The sequence below is a fragment of the Chelonoidis abingdonii genome, chromosome 1 (genome assembly GCF_003597395.2).
Source record: "Chelonoidis abingdonii isolate Lonesome George chromosome 1, CheloAbing_2.0, whole genome shotgun sequence".
Classification (NCBI taxonomy): Eukaryota; Metazoa; Chordata; order Testudines; family Testudinidae; genus Chelonoidis; species Chelonoidis abingdonii.
In genome coordinates, this window is record NC_133769.1 from 331,237,013 (window position 1) to 331,253,541 (window position 16,529).

Here is a 16,529-nt window from a genome sequence, read left to right on the forward strand (position 1 = left end):
GTTGGCTGCTGTGCCGCTGCAGCTGTCTGTGCCGCTGCCTGAGTGCCTGGCTCCTTATATAGGACCCCTAATCAGGTAAGCCCCACCCCCAACTCAGGGCTCAGCCTCGCTCTCAGCACACGGCCCCTAGCAGCCTGCACACACACTCACTCACACACAAACTCCCTATAGTAGAACCATGCAATTCTCCCACTCTTAGACTAGATCCCAGGCTGTGTATTAACTGTGTTACCACAATAGCTCTGACTGGGTTTGAGTACCTACTGTTCTTCTCTTCAGGAGCGTATGCCCAGCAGTGACTCCAAACAGACATCTTAAAATGAAGTATTGTTTAAACTTAACAGTAGGAATAAAGCATAACATAAGAGAAGATGTTATTAAAAGAATAAAAGGTCTACACTTGTCTATCTTATTTATAGTCGTAGGTAGGCCTGTCTTACCCAGGCACCTCAAACTCTGGAGTCTGGGTTCACCTCAGCTCAACCTTATCTGTCCCCTTAAGGAAGTGTGTCCCTTTAAATCTAGTCAGAGTCTTTGTTTTTTCTTCCCACAGATGTTTTTTTAAAGCCCAGTTTGGTTAGAGCCAGAGCATCAAATGCTTTTGTATTGGCCTAAAAGTGTTTGCAAGAAAGTGTGTATCAGGATCCACCCCTTCCCCATTCTGAGTGCATTTCCTGGCAAATCTGCTACTGAATTAACTCAGTATATGAATACGTAAAACAAGACAAAAGCCCAGTCAAGAAACAGTGTTCCTAATTTATTACAGTCAGCTTCCAGTCAATCATATCTTTCATCACAAAAATAAGTCAGATCATCTAAACGCTCATGTACACGAGTCGATTTATGCACATGAGTGGTCTCCTTGAACTCAGTGGAACTATTGTGTGTAAAGCTACTCATATTCATAAGTGTCACAGGGTAGCTGGTCCCTATAGCTAAACTAAGCCCAGCTCCCCTGTTGCAATTCTCTGTACCTTTTCCAATTTTAATGTATTTTTTTGAGATGGAGTGACCAGAATTGCACACAGTATTAAAGGTGTGGGAATAACATTGATTTATATAGTGGCATTATGATATTTCTTGTCCTATTATCTATCCATTTCCTAATGGTTCCTAACATTGTATTGGTTTTTTTTAACTCCCACTGTGCACTGAGTGTATTCAGGTAACTATCCATAATGACTCCAAGATCTCTTTCTTGTGTGTTAATAGATAATTTAAACACCATCATTTTTTTTGTATAGTTGGAATTATGTTTTCCATGTACTTTACTTTGCCTTTGTCAGCATTGAATTTCATCTGCCATTTTGCTGTCCGGTCACTTAGATTTGTGAGGTCCCTTTATAACTCTTTGTCATCTGCTTTGGACTTAACTATCTTGAGGAATTTTGTAACCTCTGCAAACTTTGCCACCTCACTGTTTACCCTTTTTTTCCAAATGATTCATGAATATATTGAACAGCAATGGTCCCAGTACAGATCCCTAGGGGATACTACTATTTGCCTGTCTCCATTCTGAAATCTGAGCATTTATTCCTACCATTTGTTTCTTGTCTTTTAACCGGTTACTGATCCATGAGAGGACCTTCCCTCTTATAACATGACTGTTTGCTTACGAGCCTTTGGTGAGGAACCTTGTTGATAGTTTTCTGAAAGTTCAAGTACACTATCTCCACTGGATTACCCTTGTTCACATATTTGTTGAGTCCCCCAAAGAATTCTAATATATGGTTGAGGCATGATTTCCCTTTACAAATGCCGTGTTGACTCTTCCCCAACACATTGTGTTCATCTACATGTCTGATAATTCTGTTCTTTACTCTAGTTTCTACCAATTTGCCTGATACTGAAGTTAGCCTTACCATCATGTAATTGCCAGGATTGCCTCTGGAGCTTTTGAAAAAAATTAGCATCGCATCCTCACATCCTCTGCAGTGAAGACCAGTGCAAAGAATTGATTTAGTTTCTCTGCATTGCCCTTGTCTTCCTTGAGCGCTCATTTAGCCCCTTCATCATCCACTGGCGCCACTAATTATTTGGCAGGCTTTCTGCTTCTGATTGTCCGAGACCAATACAGGTTCGAGTAAGTTTTTGATCGAGTGAGGAAAATAAAAACGTGACAGATTGAAAGTTCAAAACCAGGTGGCCATTTATTGATGGGGGATAAGTTGCAACTTGGGCTGGGGAGGAGCGCTTTTACCAACTAACAATACTATTAGAACAAGAATATTTACACAACTTGAAACAATCTATTTACAACCAACAACAGGAAACTAAATGATCTGTGATTAACTGCTCACCAGAAATTAGAGCAGATACACCAAACTGAGTAAACTATATACATTAACCAAATATTGTAAAGTACAACAATTAACCACAATAGCAATCAATACAACAATTTAACTTTCATATACTATACACATAACTTGCACCAAATAACAACAATATATACAGTTCTGTATCAAATAAAGGAGGGCAAAAGAGAAGAGACTAAGCAAACAGAATATTCACAGAAATGAAGAGGCTAAGCAAACAGAATATTCACAAAAATTAGAAGAATACAAATACCACACTCCAGGCGCAGCTGACCAGCAGTACAGATACCAAGGGCATGACGAATTGGCGGGACACAACACGAGCCGGCAAGATACACAGGACACCCTTCTGGCTGAAAGGGTGATCAGGCCTTCCAGCTAACATGTGGAGACTTCTGCGGATCCTGGCGTGAGACATGGTTTTATTGGAAAGCTCTCTTACTCGTGTCAGCATCTGATTGGTCCCTACCTTCTTCGCCTTCCAGGTTCTGAGCTGGAACCCTCCACGTAAACAGGATCTGCACACGGCACGCTACCCTTATGCACACGGCGCGCTGGTATTTTTGCATAAGGCACTAGCCTTACCCCTAGGTAACCAGGCAAAAAGAGTGGGAAAATGCACATGGCACTATAATGTTGCACACTGCACTAGCCTGACCCATAGGTGACCAGGGAAAGAGTGGGAAAATGCACACGGGACTATAATGTTGCACACCGCACTAGCCTGACCCTTAGGTGACCAGGGAAAAAGAGTGGGAAAATGCACATGGCACTATAATGTTGCACACCGCACTACGGTGTTGCACACGGTACCAATGTGACCTTTTGACTGAGAATTGGCCATACAGACGCCATGTTTGAGCATAGGTTTAGGGCTGCAACACTGATATACTTAAAACAATTTTTGCTGTGAGTGTATGAGTCTTTTGCTAGTTGCTCTTCAAATCCTTTTTTACCTGCCTAATTATTTTTTACTTGCCAGAGTTTATGCTCTTTTCTGTTTTCTTCAGTAGGATTTGACTTCCACTTTTTAAAGGATGCCTTTTTGCCTTTCTCACTCTGTAGTTTAGCCATGTAGTATAGGACATCTTTTAGTCCTCTTACTGTTGTTTTTAATTTGAGGTATACATTTAATTTGGGCCTCTATTATGGTAGCTTGTAGACATTTCACTCTTGTGACTGTCCCTTTTAATTTTCATTTAACTGCCGTATATACTCGTTCATAAGCCGAATATTTTTGGTAAAAAAGTGAAGCCTCAAAGAGCAGGAGTCGGCTTATCAACGGGTCTACACCAAAATTTGATGATTTTAAGGTCCATGTAATTATTGAATTGAATATCTAATAGATTGTCATTTTGTTTACATGGAGCGTCCGCAGGCATGGATCCCCTCAGCTCCCAGTGGTCGCAGTTCACAGTTCCCAGCCAGTGGGAGCTGCAGGAAGTGACGCGGGCTGAGGGACGTTCTGGCCACCACTTCCTGCAGCTTCCATTGGCTGGCAACGGCAGACCGTGGCCACTGGGAGCTGAGGGGCTCTGTGCCTGCAGATGCTCCAGGTAAACAAAACATCTAGGCCTGCTAGTGGCTTACTCTTATGTGCCAGGAGCCAAAGTTTGCCAACCCCTGAAATATAGAGTCGGCTTATGAAAGGGTCATACAGTTTTCGCTATTTTTTCCTATCTATCTTGGGGGGTCGGCTTATAAACAAATAAGCTAATGAACGAGCATATACGGTAGCTTCTGCGTTTTGGTGTCCTTACCCTTTCTGAAGTTAAGTGCTATAGTGGTGGGCTTCTTTGGGATTTTTCCCTCACACAGAGATGTTAAATTTATTTATATTATGGTTGCTATTACCGAATGTTTCAGCTCTGTTCACCTCTTGGACCAGATCCTGGGCTCCACCTAGGACTAAATCAAGAATTTTCTCTCTCCTTGTGGGTTCCGGGACTAGCTGTTGCAAGAAGCAGTCATTAACGGAGTCTAGAAACTTTATTTCTGCATTCTGTCCTGAGGTGACATGTACCCAGTCAATATGGGGATAGTCGAAATCCCCGATTGGGTTTTTATGTTTTTGTAGCCTCTCTAATCTCCCTGAGCATCTCACAATCGCCATCGCCATCTTGGTTAGGTGGTCGGTAATATATTTCTATTGCTATCCTCTTATTATTCCAGCATGGAATTTCTATCCATAGAGATTCTGTGGCATAATTGGATTCATTTAAGATTTTTATTTTTTTTGACTCTGTTTTCTTTCACAGATAGTGCCACTCCCTCACCAGCATGACGTATTCTGTCATTCCTATATATTTTGTACCTTGGTATTACAAAAACAGCGAGGAGTCTTTGTGGCACCTTAGAGACTAACAAATTTATTTGGGCATAAATAGATTTGTTAGTCACTAAGGTGCCACAAGGACTCCTCATTGTTTTTGGTGATACAGACTAACATGCCTACCACTCTGAAACTTGGTATTACAGTATACCATTGATTGTTATTATTCTACCAAGTTTCTGTGATGCCTATTATGTCAATATCCTCATTTAATACCAGGCACTCAAGTTCACCCATCTTAGTATTTAGACTTCTAGCATTTGTATACAAGCACTTATAACATTTGTCATTGTTTAGTTGTCTGCCTTCATGTGATGTAATTGAATGGGACTCTCTTTCATTTGACTGTGTCTCTTCAATTTCTACCTGTATTTTATCAACTTCTATCCTCTTCTCTTTACTAGGATATAGAGAATCCCAGTTAATAGATCCTCCCCTATGGAATGTCTCTGTCTGAACTGTGCGCCCCTCTGCTCCTGTCAGTTTTCCCTCAGTTCTTAGTTTAAAAATGCCTCCTTAAAGAGGGCCCTTATTTTCCCATAGCCCTTAGTTTAAAAACTTCTCCTAAAAGAGGCTACACCTGGACCTATAAAGGGTTACTAACGGTCAGTTGGGGGATAGAACTGAGACAGGCTGCTCTCTGGGGAGGGAAGCTACTTTGAAGCTCCTATGATGGGTCCCTGGAGCAAGGGGCCAGGGGCTAAGAGAAGCCATCCTAGGGCTGCCACTGCAGAAAGGGATTAGAGTTGACTGAAATTTGGACGCTGCCAGGAGAAGGAGTACCAGAGACCTCTGGGAGGGGTGGCCCTGAAGCCTGTCAGAGGTGATGTGTTGGTGGGGGCATGTGGGGTCAAGTGCCCCCTCCCCGATTGGCATGCCGAGGGAGGGAGGGATAAGGGTTCTGTCCTGTTGCACCTGCCCCCCAGCATGCTTGGTCCCTGTCCCTGGCAGCTGGGCACTGTCCCCAGGCCCATCTGCTGGGGACAAGAGCCGAGCGACCTGGAGCCCCCTCTCTCCCCCCAGTACATTTCTAGCTCGCTTAGCCCCTGTCTTTGGCAGCTAGGCTCAGGTGGGGGCACCACCAGGTTCTCTCAGGCAGCTGCTGTGATGCACAGAGCAGCAACCCTGAGTGGCTGGCTTGAGACATGTGAGAAGCAGCTCTGTCCCACTCCCTGCCCAGGCACAGCTGCCAGGGAGAGCAGCTGAACGTGCTGCGGAGGGTGTGTGGGGGGGGATGGCGCAGTGGAGAAGAAGAGAGCCTCCCCTCCCCTTCCTCACCCCGCAGGTAACATGGGGTGGGGAGAGAATGGCAGCCCTCGGCTGGGTGCAGGGCAGGGGGGTTGTTGGGATGAAGAAACATGTGGGGCAGTTATGTGTCCTCCCCTTTGGATTGTGCCCCTCCAGTATGAGAAGGCATGAGTTGTCTATGCCTCAGGCTAAGGAAGGAGTAAAAGACTTTTTCTATTTGCTAACATCTGTAAAGAAAATAAAACTTTCTAAAAACTGGGAGTGGCAGTGCATGCTTTGGAGCTGGGAGAAGGCTGCTGCTGACAATAAGTGTTTGAAAGATTCCGGGCATAAACTTTAACTACTGTAAAAGCACACTTTACAAAGATAGCATCTGCTTAAGTGTAACACTTCTGTCATTGAATTTTTTTATCTGCTATTGTTACAAGTAGCACTTAAAATTGCTGTGATTGAAAAGGATTAAAAAAAAGTTTTTTTGTTTGCTTTGTGCATTTGACAATACTTTGTGTATAGTCAGCTTTACTATAAAAGCATAACTGTAGTCAGTTTCCCCTGATTATGGGTTTTTCACAGCACAAACAAGAAGAGAAAAAAACATTTATAATGAGGAAAATATGATTTTGAAATGACAAACGTTGGCACAGAGAGTCGGGGCAAATAGACTCATATTCAGAGAGTTTAAGGTCAGAAGGGACTACTAGATTTTCTACTCGGGCCTATAATGTAGGCCTTTAAATTTTCTCCAGCTACCGCTATGTCAAGCTCAATATCTTTTGTATAGATACAACATATCTTCCAGAAATTTATTCACTCTTGATTTTGAAGAGTGGCCGCACATTAGCATTCTTCTAGTCTTCTAGAATTTCCCCAGCATTCTAAGATTTATTTAAAAATTAACATCAGTGGGCCAGAGATCTCCTCAGCCAACTCTTTCCGGACTTTTTAGGTGCAAATTTTCTGGACTTGCTAATTTTAAAAATGTTTATCCATAGCAGATGTTGTCATCCTTTTTAGTTACAAATGGACTAGAAAGTCTTTTATTATCCTCATGTGTGGGGAGTGAGTGATTCAGCTTCTTTTCAAATAAAGAACAGAATTATTAATTTAACACTTCTGCCTTTAACAATTTTACCATCTCGTCTTTAATAATGGGCCTATTGGATTGCTTGAATTTCTTTTGTTTCTAATATACTTTAACTCTTTATTATTCTTAGCGCTGGCTGCTGTGGATTTTTCCTTAATGGCTTTAGCTTGCCTTATCAATTTTCTGCACTTCATTTCTTCTAATTCATATTGATTTCTATATTTCTCTCTTTCCCCCTTGTTAAATATTGCTTTATTTTAATTGCTGCCATCAGTTCAGTATGGAACCAGGATGGACTTTTTGCCAAAGTTGTCATCTTTCTTAATTGTGGAATTGTGGCTTTTTGGCCCTCTAATAAACTCTTCTTAGAACACTCCTAATTTTCATTCACATTTTTCTGTCTAATTTTTAACCCCAAATCGGTTTAGCTAATTTTTCTCATTTTTGGAAGGTTAGCCCTTTTGAATCACCAGGAATATATATCAGAGGATGGGACATTCCTTTGCCAATACCAAATGTAATCAAGTAATGATCACAGGTCACTAGGCAATCACTTACATCCAGCCAAGTGATTACTTCATCTTTATCTGTTGCAGTAAGAGCCAAAGTAGTTACTTTATGAACTTCACTATAAACTGAAGCTAGTTCTAGCTAATTATTTGAAATTTACTATATTTCAAGTTGTCAGTGTCTATTTAAAATTCTCTCTGTGAAATCATCTTGATTATTCCAAGCTTACTGAAGATATCTTAGAATGTAACATCACAAATAACAAATGTCTCACTGTAACCTATAATTTTATTTTTAGTATCTATACTATGAGTACTGGTATCTTCTCAGAGTATAAGCCCGGGGTCGGCAACCTCTGGCATGCGACTCACCAGGGTAAGTACCCTGGCGGACCGGGCCAGTTTGTTTACCTGCCGCGTCAGCAGGTTCGGCCGATCGCAGCTCCCACTGGCCGTGGTTCGCCATCCCTGGCCAATGAGGGCGGCGAGAAGCCACGGCCAGTACATCCCTCGCCTGTGTCGCTTCCCGCTGCCTCCATTGGCCATTGGGAGCTGCGATCAGCTGAACCTGCCAATGCGGCAGGTAAACAAACTGGCCCTGCCCGCCAGGGTGCTTACCCTGGCGAGCCATGTGCCAGAGGTTGCTGACACCTGGTATAATCTATTTCATGGATGCATACTGAAGAATTCTGTCAATCCCTGACAAATGCAATCATAATCTAGCAGAAGTATAGCTATTAACAGATTTGATATACAACTAGGCGCTGATCCTGTACAACACTCCATATGAGTGCAGAGGTCTGTATGGGCAGAACAGGGCCGAAATGATCACAGTTTTCAGTTGTTTTATTGCAATATACTTTTGCTGCTGTAGATCCTCTCTTACAGAATACTATAGTTTCATTCATTGTTCCATTGTGATATTGCTAGTTTTAGATCCAAGTTGAGATTACATCACCCATATATATTTAGGCTTAGTCGATTTATTTTCTTTTTTTAAAATATTTTTTACAGATAACTTTATTTGTAAGCATTTTTGCTTTAAATCTATTTCAATTTTAACAGTTGCACCAAATTATGGCTTTTAAGCATTTTTTTTATTCATATCAATTTAAATTTTCACAGTTGGACGACATTTTGGGGCAGAGTTTCAAACAATAATAACAATGACAGTAGACATTGAGATTCAAACGGAACTTCATAACTGTTAAAATACAAGGTATCAACATCATATCTAACTAAATATCCCTAGATCATACTACTTAAGTTTTCAAACAGCATTTTTCTTACTTTACCTATTTGTAAATCTCCATTTTTATTGATGGAAATATTTTTCCACAGTTCATGTGTGTATGGGGAAATCAACAATTACAAAAATTACCAATAAAAATCTAATCCTTCCAAGCCTATAAATACTCCTTTGAGGGTATATATGCTATGTGCATCTAATATATGCATATGGTATATGTATACAGGTCTTTTTTGACCTGTTCCTTAAAATGACAATTACTTTCTTTTATTGTCTGTTATTTTTTGTGTCCAGTAGTGGCTCCAGTGTGCATTTTCCAAACAAAAGAAGGCACATTTGCAATCAGAATGATTTATTAAGCATTGGGGGCTATAAAGCCCTTTACAGAAGCTTTTTGCATTTCCTAGAATTACATGTTCATAGTCATTTACTATTCTAGCTACTGACATCACGAATTCATCTATGGAATGCTGGTTAGACCACCAGGTAAAAGACATCGTCTAGGATTTATATTCTTTGCATTCTGAAAGTTAGACTTATTGCAAATTATTAAGACAAATGGAAAGAATCAAAACAGGAGAACAAAAAGCGTTTGGAATCTAATTCTGCCCCTACATAAATGGATATAGCTCCCATTGCAGCCAAATGAAGTTGCCTTCATGTAACTGAGGGCAGAATTTTGTCCTGTATGTAACCGAAAAATATTGCACTCTCATGTCATGCACAATTGAAAACATCAGAATGATGTATTTAGAACCTAAATATTGAAGCAATGTGTTGAGACTTGGTCTCTAAATTTTAATATCTGAAGAATACTTAACATTCTCAAAATGTCTGGAGAAAAGCCATTGCAAAGTAGTGATACTGGAGAATGTACAACATCAAGATCTTCCTTTTTTTTTTCTGTTTCAGTTATCTGATTGTACTAAGGTTGGAGACTGTCTGAATTCTGAAAATCATATATTCTTAGATCTTCAGTCAAAAGGCTTGAAAGGAGGAGGTAAGATAAACAGTTATCTGTTTACTTATATGTTAGGAGATTGTAAACGTTTTGATTAATTCTCTGGCACAGTTCTGAGTAACGCTTTTCCTTAAATGAGTAGTGGTGCTTTCTCTTAACTTGTACATCACAGCAGTCTACTCTTACTTTCTCACTACTGGGATTGTACCTAAGGAAAACCTGCAATTCAGTAGAATGGATCATTTGGAATAAAAGAGAGGAGAGAGTCTCTTTTTAGAGAATCCATCACATCCACATGCATTGCAACTGTATGAGGAGTGGGAATTTATCTTCATTTGGGAGGGTTTGTTTTGTTTTTCCTTTTCTTTTTCTTTTTCTCCTGTACTGGTGATCCCTGGCTGTTTCAGTCAGTATTTCTATTCCTGTGACAGGAGAATGGGGATAGGATTTGTTTCTCTCTGGGGCAAGACTCGTGGAGAGGTGCTGGGGTCTTATAAGTGGCTTCTGAAGGTAAGAGTTCCTTGGCGAAGGATGTGGTTTGTTAGTGAAAAGGAGGAGAGGCCGGTGTGGTATTGTGGAGTTTATTTGTTTATTAGTGGTTCCACCCGTGTGGCAGAAGGATGAGGATTGACTTTGATGTCTTGATGAGTGTGACGATAATAAAAAATTGCCTGTTGGTTTTGATGAAGTTTTTTCCCATCCTCTACTTACTTGTGTTCCAGTGGTCCCAGAAGGCATGTGGAAATTGCTCATTTCTTCCCTCCTGTTGTGTGTGTGTGTATATGAGATCATCAGGAGATTTTGTGATGCTTTCAATATGCTAATGACACTCTGTTCTATTCTTTCTGTCAACAGCTTTGACAGTGCTATTGATTGTCTGACCTAGTGTTTTAGCGAGCTATGGAGCATGGATGAGAGCTGGCTGGCAGAAGCTTAATCCAGATAAAACTGACACTGGAGGAAGTACCCAGAATGTATGATAAGAGTAATTTCTCTGTCCTTGACTGAAGATATGTGCAATCTGGCAGTAGTGTTGAATCTTCAGCTATTGTGAGATGATCATATAGCAGTAGTGTCAAGAAATAATTTTTATCATTTGCATGTGGCCATACACTCTCGTCCACATGTCACCCTGCCCATCAGTTCCCATCCTCAACTTCCTCTGTCTGTTGACCCAGTACAACAGTGAGATCAGACATCCCAATCCACATGTGCTCCACTTCAGGGCATGGTATTAGGAGGGGCATCTGCTTTGGAACGGACATACTCTTTGGCTGTGCAAGACATTCTCTCCAGCAGCAGAAAGGACTCCACTAGGCAATGTTACTGAGCCAGGTAGAGAGGTTTCTCATCTTGGGTTTAGCAACAAGGAGTTTTACCAGAATTGATGGGGATCACTCTCATCCTGGACTGTGTTCTGTCATTAAAATCATCAGGTCTCACTCTCACTTCTTTGAGAGTCAATCTGGCAGCAGTTAGTGTGTTCCACATTACTCCTGTGGGCATTCTGCACCAAAATATTAAAAATTATGTGCCAAAAAATTAAAAATTATGCACACAATAGTTTAAAATTCTGCCTAATTCTGCACATTTTATTTGTCAAATAAATGTGGAGGCTCCAGCATGGCATTGGGGAGCACAGGCCACTGGCTGCACAGAGGTGGAAGATCACTGTGCAGCTCTCCCCCACCCGCCCGGGATATGGACTCAGTAGTGAGGCAGCACCTGACCCTGACAGAGCGCAAGGGCCGGGCCTGCCCCAAGGACACCCTAGAGCCTTGTCTCTCCGTGCCAGGTGCACCAGTTGTGGGCAGGCAGGCTCAGCAAGGCAGGATCCAAGGATGGAGGGGCTTAGTGTGGAGGGGGATCGAGGTGTGGGTTGAGAGGGTTCTGTGTGGAGCAATCAGGGTGCAGGTGGCTCAGTGGGAGATCCAGGTGCAGGAGGATCTGGATCCTCAAGGGCTTGTGTGGGGGTTCTGGGTGCAACAATAATGGAACTGTACAAGAGGGTCCAGGTGAAAGTGGTTGGGGTTCAGCAGGGGGGCATCTTGGTGTGGGGGGATAGAGCTCGGCAGGGGAGTCTGGATTGAGGGACTCAGTGGGGGTCCAGATGCTGGGGAATTGGGGCCCAGTGCGTGAGGATACAGGTGCGGGGGAGTGGGGCTCATTGGGGGGTTTTGAGTGCGGGAGGGTGAAGCTTGGCAGGAGGGTTTGGGCGTGAGGGGATCTGGATGCACAAGGGTTGAGTGGACGGGGGAACAGCTCCCTGTATAGGGATCCCTCCCTGCAGCCGAGGAGCAATGAGTGCAGGAATAGGGGGCAGGTGAGTTTGCAGAGCTTCCTGCAGCTGGGGGAGAAATCTAGGGGTGGGTCTGACCCAGCCCCGGATGCCATGCAGGGGAAGAGGAAGTCCCATCCTCCCTTGCCCAGCCAGGACTAACAGCTGAGCCCAGCGCAGGGTAGGAGCTGCCAGCCAGGTCTTCCCCAGTCCTGTCTCCTGCCCCACAGTGATTTACCTCTCTGCCAGCTGCCCTGGGGACCCGAAACTTACTGCTGGGGAGAGTTGCTTGACTATGCTTGTGGCTTCCATTTTGCTTCCCCATCAGAAAGTCATTTTTCTGCAGAGTAGCAAAGATACCTGCGGGGGACATAAATTCTGTGCCTGTGCAGTGGCACAGAATTCCCCCAGGAGTATCACATGGAAGGTTACTTTGTCTTTATGCTCCCGCTAACTGCTAGGTTTTAGAAAAGCCTCATCAGAACCTTTTCACCCATACAAATGGTCGCACCTCAATGGGACCTGTATCTAGTTCTCTCCATGCTAATGAAACCACCCTTTGAGCCATTAGTATCGTGCTCCATGTCCTTCCTTTCCTGGAAGGTTGCCTTCCTTATTGCCATTGCTTCCATAAGAAGGGTCGGTGAACTTGGAGCTATGATGGCAGATCCATCTTTCACGGTTTTCCACAAGAATAAAATCTCCCATGTCTACACCTCAAATTTTTACCAACAGGTGGTCTCCCAGTTTCACATCAATTAGTCCATTCACTTACCTGTTTTCTTCCTGAAACCACATGCATCTGCAGAGGAACATTGACTCCTTTCCATCAACGTCCGACGAGCACTGGCCTTCTACTTGCAGAGAATGAAACCAATCAGGAAGTCCCCTACACTGTTGCAGTAGCAGAGAGACTCAGGCCACAGGCCATCTCTACCCAGACACTCTCTAAATGCATTTTGGGTTGCATTAAACTCTGCTACTAGCTGTTGGGTCTACCTTCTACCACAGACATATGGGCTCACTCAGCGAGAGCTCAGGCTTCAGCCAGGGTTTCCTTTCAGCACATGCCGCTCATGGACGTACGTAGAGTGACCACATGGAGTTCTGTGCACACCTTTTCAGCACACTACACCTTAGTGCAGGACTTCATGGCGGATGCCTCCTTTGGCACATCTGTTCTCCAGACGACCATTCCATCCTCCTCTTCACACCCTTCTCCAACTTAGATATTGCATGTTAATCACCCTCAGTGGAATTCAGCAGGGACCATCACTCGAAGAAGAAGAGGAAGTTACTTAACTGTAACTGGAGGGTCTTTGAGATATGTGGTCTCTATCTGTATTTGTCTTGCTGCCCTCTTTCCTCTCTGCTGTGGATTGGTCAAATTCACGGTGGAGAAAGAACTGAAGATGTGTTCAGTCTGCTGTTCCCTTTATTTTATTGGATGGAAGCACGAGGCGGGCCAAAGCACATGGGACAGTGGACACTAGTTTCAAATTCTCTGACTCCAGATGCATGATGCTCATATATAACCCCTCAGTGGAATACAGATAGAGACCACACATCTCAAAGAACCTTCAGTTACAGGAAAGTAACTTCCTCTTATAAGTGAAGTCATGGGTTTGTCATGGAAGTCATGGATTCTGTGATTTTCCGTGACTGCTGTGACTTCTGCTCAGGCAGCCCCTGTGCCAGGTGCACTGGCTGCTGCTGGGGCAGTCTCGGGCCACTGCACCCCACTCCTCAGTTGCAGAGTTTGGCTGTGGGAGGGGACATGGGGTTGGGGCATCGGACGGGGTGAGGTGGGCTCTGCGCGGTGCTTACCTGAGTGTTCCCCAGAATCAATAACATCCCCTTCATTCAGCTGCTTGGGGGAGGTGTTTTTGCTGATACAGACTAACATGGCTACCACTCTGAAACCCATTTAATAGGGATTTCTCTCCTTTTCCTTATTTGTATTTCCTAACCCTACTAATGTTGGGGTGACCTTCTCCTAGAAGTTACTATATTAATTATCTTAACTTATTATCATGTACGTCAGTTCGTTGCTATGGCACTCTTGTGGTCAGATATCTGCAGATGTTACCATCCTAAAATATCCAAAAGCTGGTGTTGGCTTATGTTACTGTGGCTGGCTGGTGTCATTATGGACAAACTTCCTCCTTAAACACTTTATTCCCAGTTCCCCAAAACTTAGGGGTGACTGTTAGGTCATTTATCTGTGTCAAAGTTAATCGACCTCAAGCCTTGTGCTAACAGCTGTTTTACAGGATCCAGTCTTGTGGGTTCCTTGTATTATTGCTGAATAAAATAAATGCTAAAGCGAGCTCTGTGGGCTACAACACAGAAGGCTACTTAATGTTGCACAGGGCTTAATTCTGGCATTACCTAACTTCTGAGTGCTTGACCCTGCAACCAGAATGTTCTTTTAATGTAGTCTTTTGTGTGTAATTTCCTAGGTTTTTGAAAAAGCAAACTAAAAACCCATATTTCCACCATGTGCAATCATATTGATGCTCACATGGTTTATCAGCAGGGTCGGAACCTTTTCATCCACAGTACAGATAGATCTCTGTCACTTGAACTAATGGAGTAACTGATAGCAATGATTAGGGGTCTTCCATATGAGGAGAGATTAGAAAAACTGGGACTGTTCATCTTGGAAAAGAGACGACTAAAGGGAGGATATGACAGAGGTCTTAAAAATCATGAATGGTGTGGAGAAAGTAAATATGGAAGTGTTATTTACTCATTCACATAACACAAGAGCTGGGGCGCCTAGTGAAATTAATAGGCAACAGGTTTAAAACTGCCGTAAGGAAGTACTTCTTCACACAACACACAGTCAACCTGTGGAACTCTTGCCATGGGATATTGTGAAATCCAAAAGTATAATTTGGTTAAAAAAAGAATTAGATAAATTCATGGAGGCTAGGTCCACCAGTGGGGTAATTTAGCCAGGATGCTCAGGGATGCAGCCTATGCATTGGCTGTTTCTAATCCCTCAACTGCCAGAAGCTGGGACTAGATAATGGATCATTCAAAATTGCCATGTTCTTTTAATTCCATCTGAATCATCAGTCACTGTCCACTGTTAAAAGACAAGATACTGGGCTAGATGGACCATTAGTGTGACTCACTATGACTTCCTTAGTAAGGAAGGCCCTGAAGTTGTCACTTGCCAACCCGAACTGGATCAGTAAAACTCATTGTGTTGGTTACTGGAGTACGTTGAAAAATTGCCCCTATGTCCTCAGCACTGTAATTCAGTGGTGAATTCTACCAGTGTCCTGTCAAATAAGGTGTAGTTCCTCTGAATCATGGAGCCACATTTGTGTCAAGTGCAACTTGATTGACATCTCAAGCACTGGGAACTGTACTTTTGGATGAGTCATATTCTCAAGACAGTCTAATATTTGTTGGCATTTATAGATTAGGTCTTTGACCTGAGAAGTTAGCAAGAAATGTTAATCAGCCTAACATTTTCCTTCAGCAATATCACTTAGGTTGTTTTAGTTGATTTTGTGGTGCCCTCAGTGAAGTAAGCAGTATCCCAGTGTATGATAGGAAGCATCTGAACTGATTCTGTCCAGAAGCTTTGCAGGGCAGCTATGTGGAATTCTTTAAACACGTTCTTTAAGCATTACTGCTAAGATGCAGCCTCTAGGCAAGAATCCAGACTTTCTATCTTGACCTTACAAAACCTCTTCTCAGGATAGAAGCCCTCAAATTCTCCTGCCCCATAGTCAATTTACTTCATCTTGGAGCTGTCAGTATTGTTTTATGAATATCTTATACTTCTGTATAAAACAAAAAAGTCTCTGTCTGCATCAGCTGGCTGTTGCAGCTTCTTGTTCTTAAATTTTGTTTTACAGAGACGTTCCTGAAGCTTTCAAGGTACTTGAATGGTGGTCTATTATTCTCTTTAGAAAAAAGAATTTTTTCTATACTGTTCTATAAAGATAGATGTCATTATAGATCAACCTCTTCCCCACATAGCTGAGAAATCTGTAATTGTTGCCTATTATTCTATTCCTTTTTATATACTTATACACATTATTTCACAAATTGCTTGGAAAAGGAATAGTAGTTAGAACACCAAGGCGTGACTACTTTCCATTGTGAGGACTGGTGCATGTTCCTTGCTGGAAGCAACAGCATTAGAATTTTGAGTTTCCAAAGTGCAGCTTGGTCACAGGCCGGAGGCTGAATCCAAGAATGTTGATACTTTCTGATGTACATCTTCAGAGAACAACTGTTACACATAATTAATTCACTTTTATCTGAAGCCTGGACTAGCTTTTAATGTTAGTTAATACATTGACACTGCTTGTCAAAGACCTATATGATTTAGGTCTCTAGGTACATGATAGTCTACCTTTCTCCACCTTGTACTATCATAGCAGTAAAAACCAAGTAGGATCCTCTTGCTTATATTACCTTGATTTGAACATCAGAGGGTGGAAGTAGAGTGTACTTGGGGTAAGACCTTGGTCCTGGAATTTTCTTTCCCTACAGATCTGAAGCAGACAAGGTGTGTTGACTTTTGG

General features: G+C 42.5%; 1 protein-coding gene across 5 annotated transcripts in view; it reads left to right on the plus strand.

Annotated features, from left to right (window-relative positions):
- SACS (sacsin molecular chaperone) overlaps positions 1–16,529 on the plus strand; it is a 115,539-nt gene that overhangs the window by 30,192 nt on the left and 68,818 nt on the right. For all 5 annotated transcript variants that reach the window (XM_032770964.2, XM_032770968.2, XM_075061664.1 and 2 more), the window contains one exon: positions 9,650–9,737. In XM_032770964.2, the coding sequence (XP_032626855.1) occupies positions 9,650–9,737 (88 nt within the window). The remainder of the gene's footprint in view (positions 1–9,649; positions 9,738–16,529) is intronic.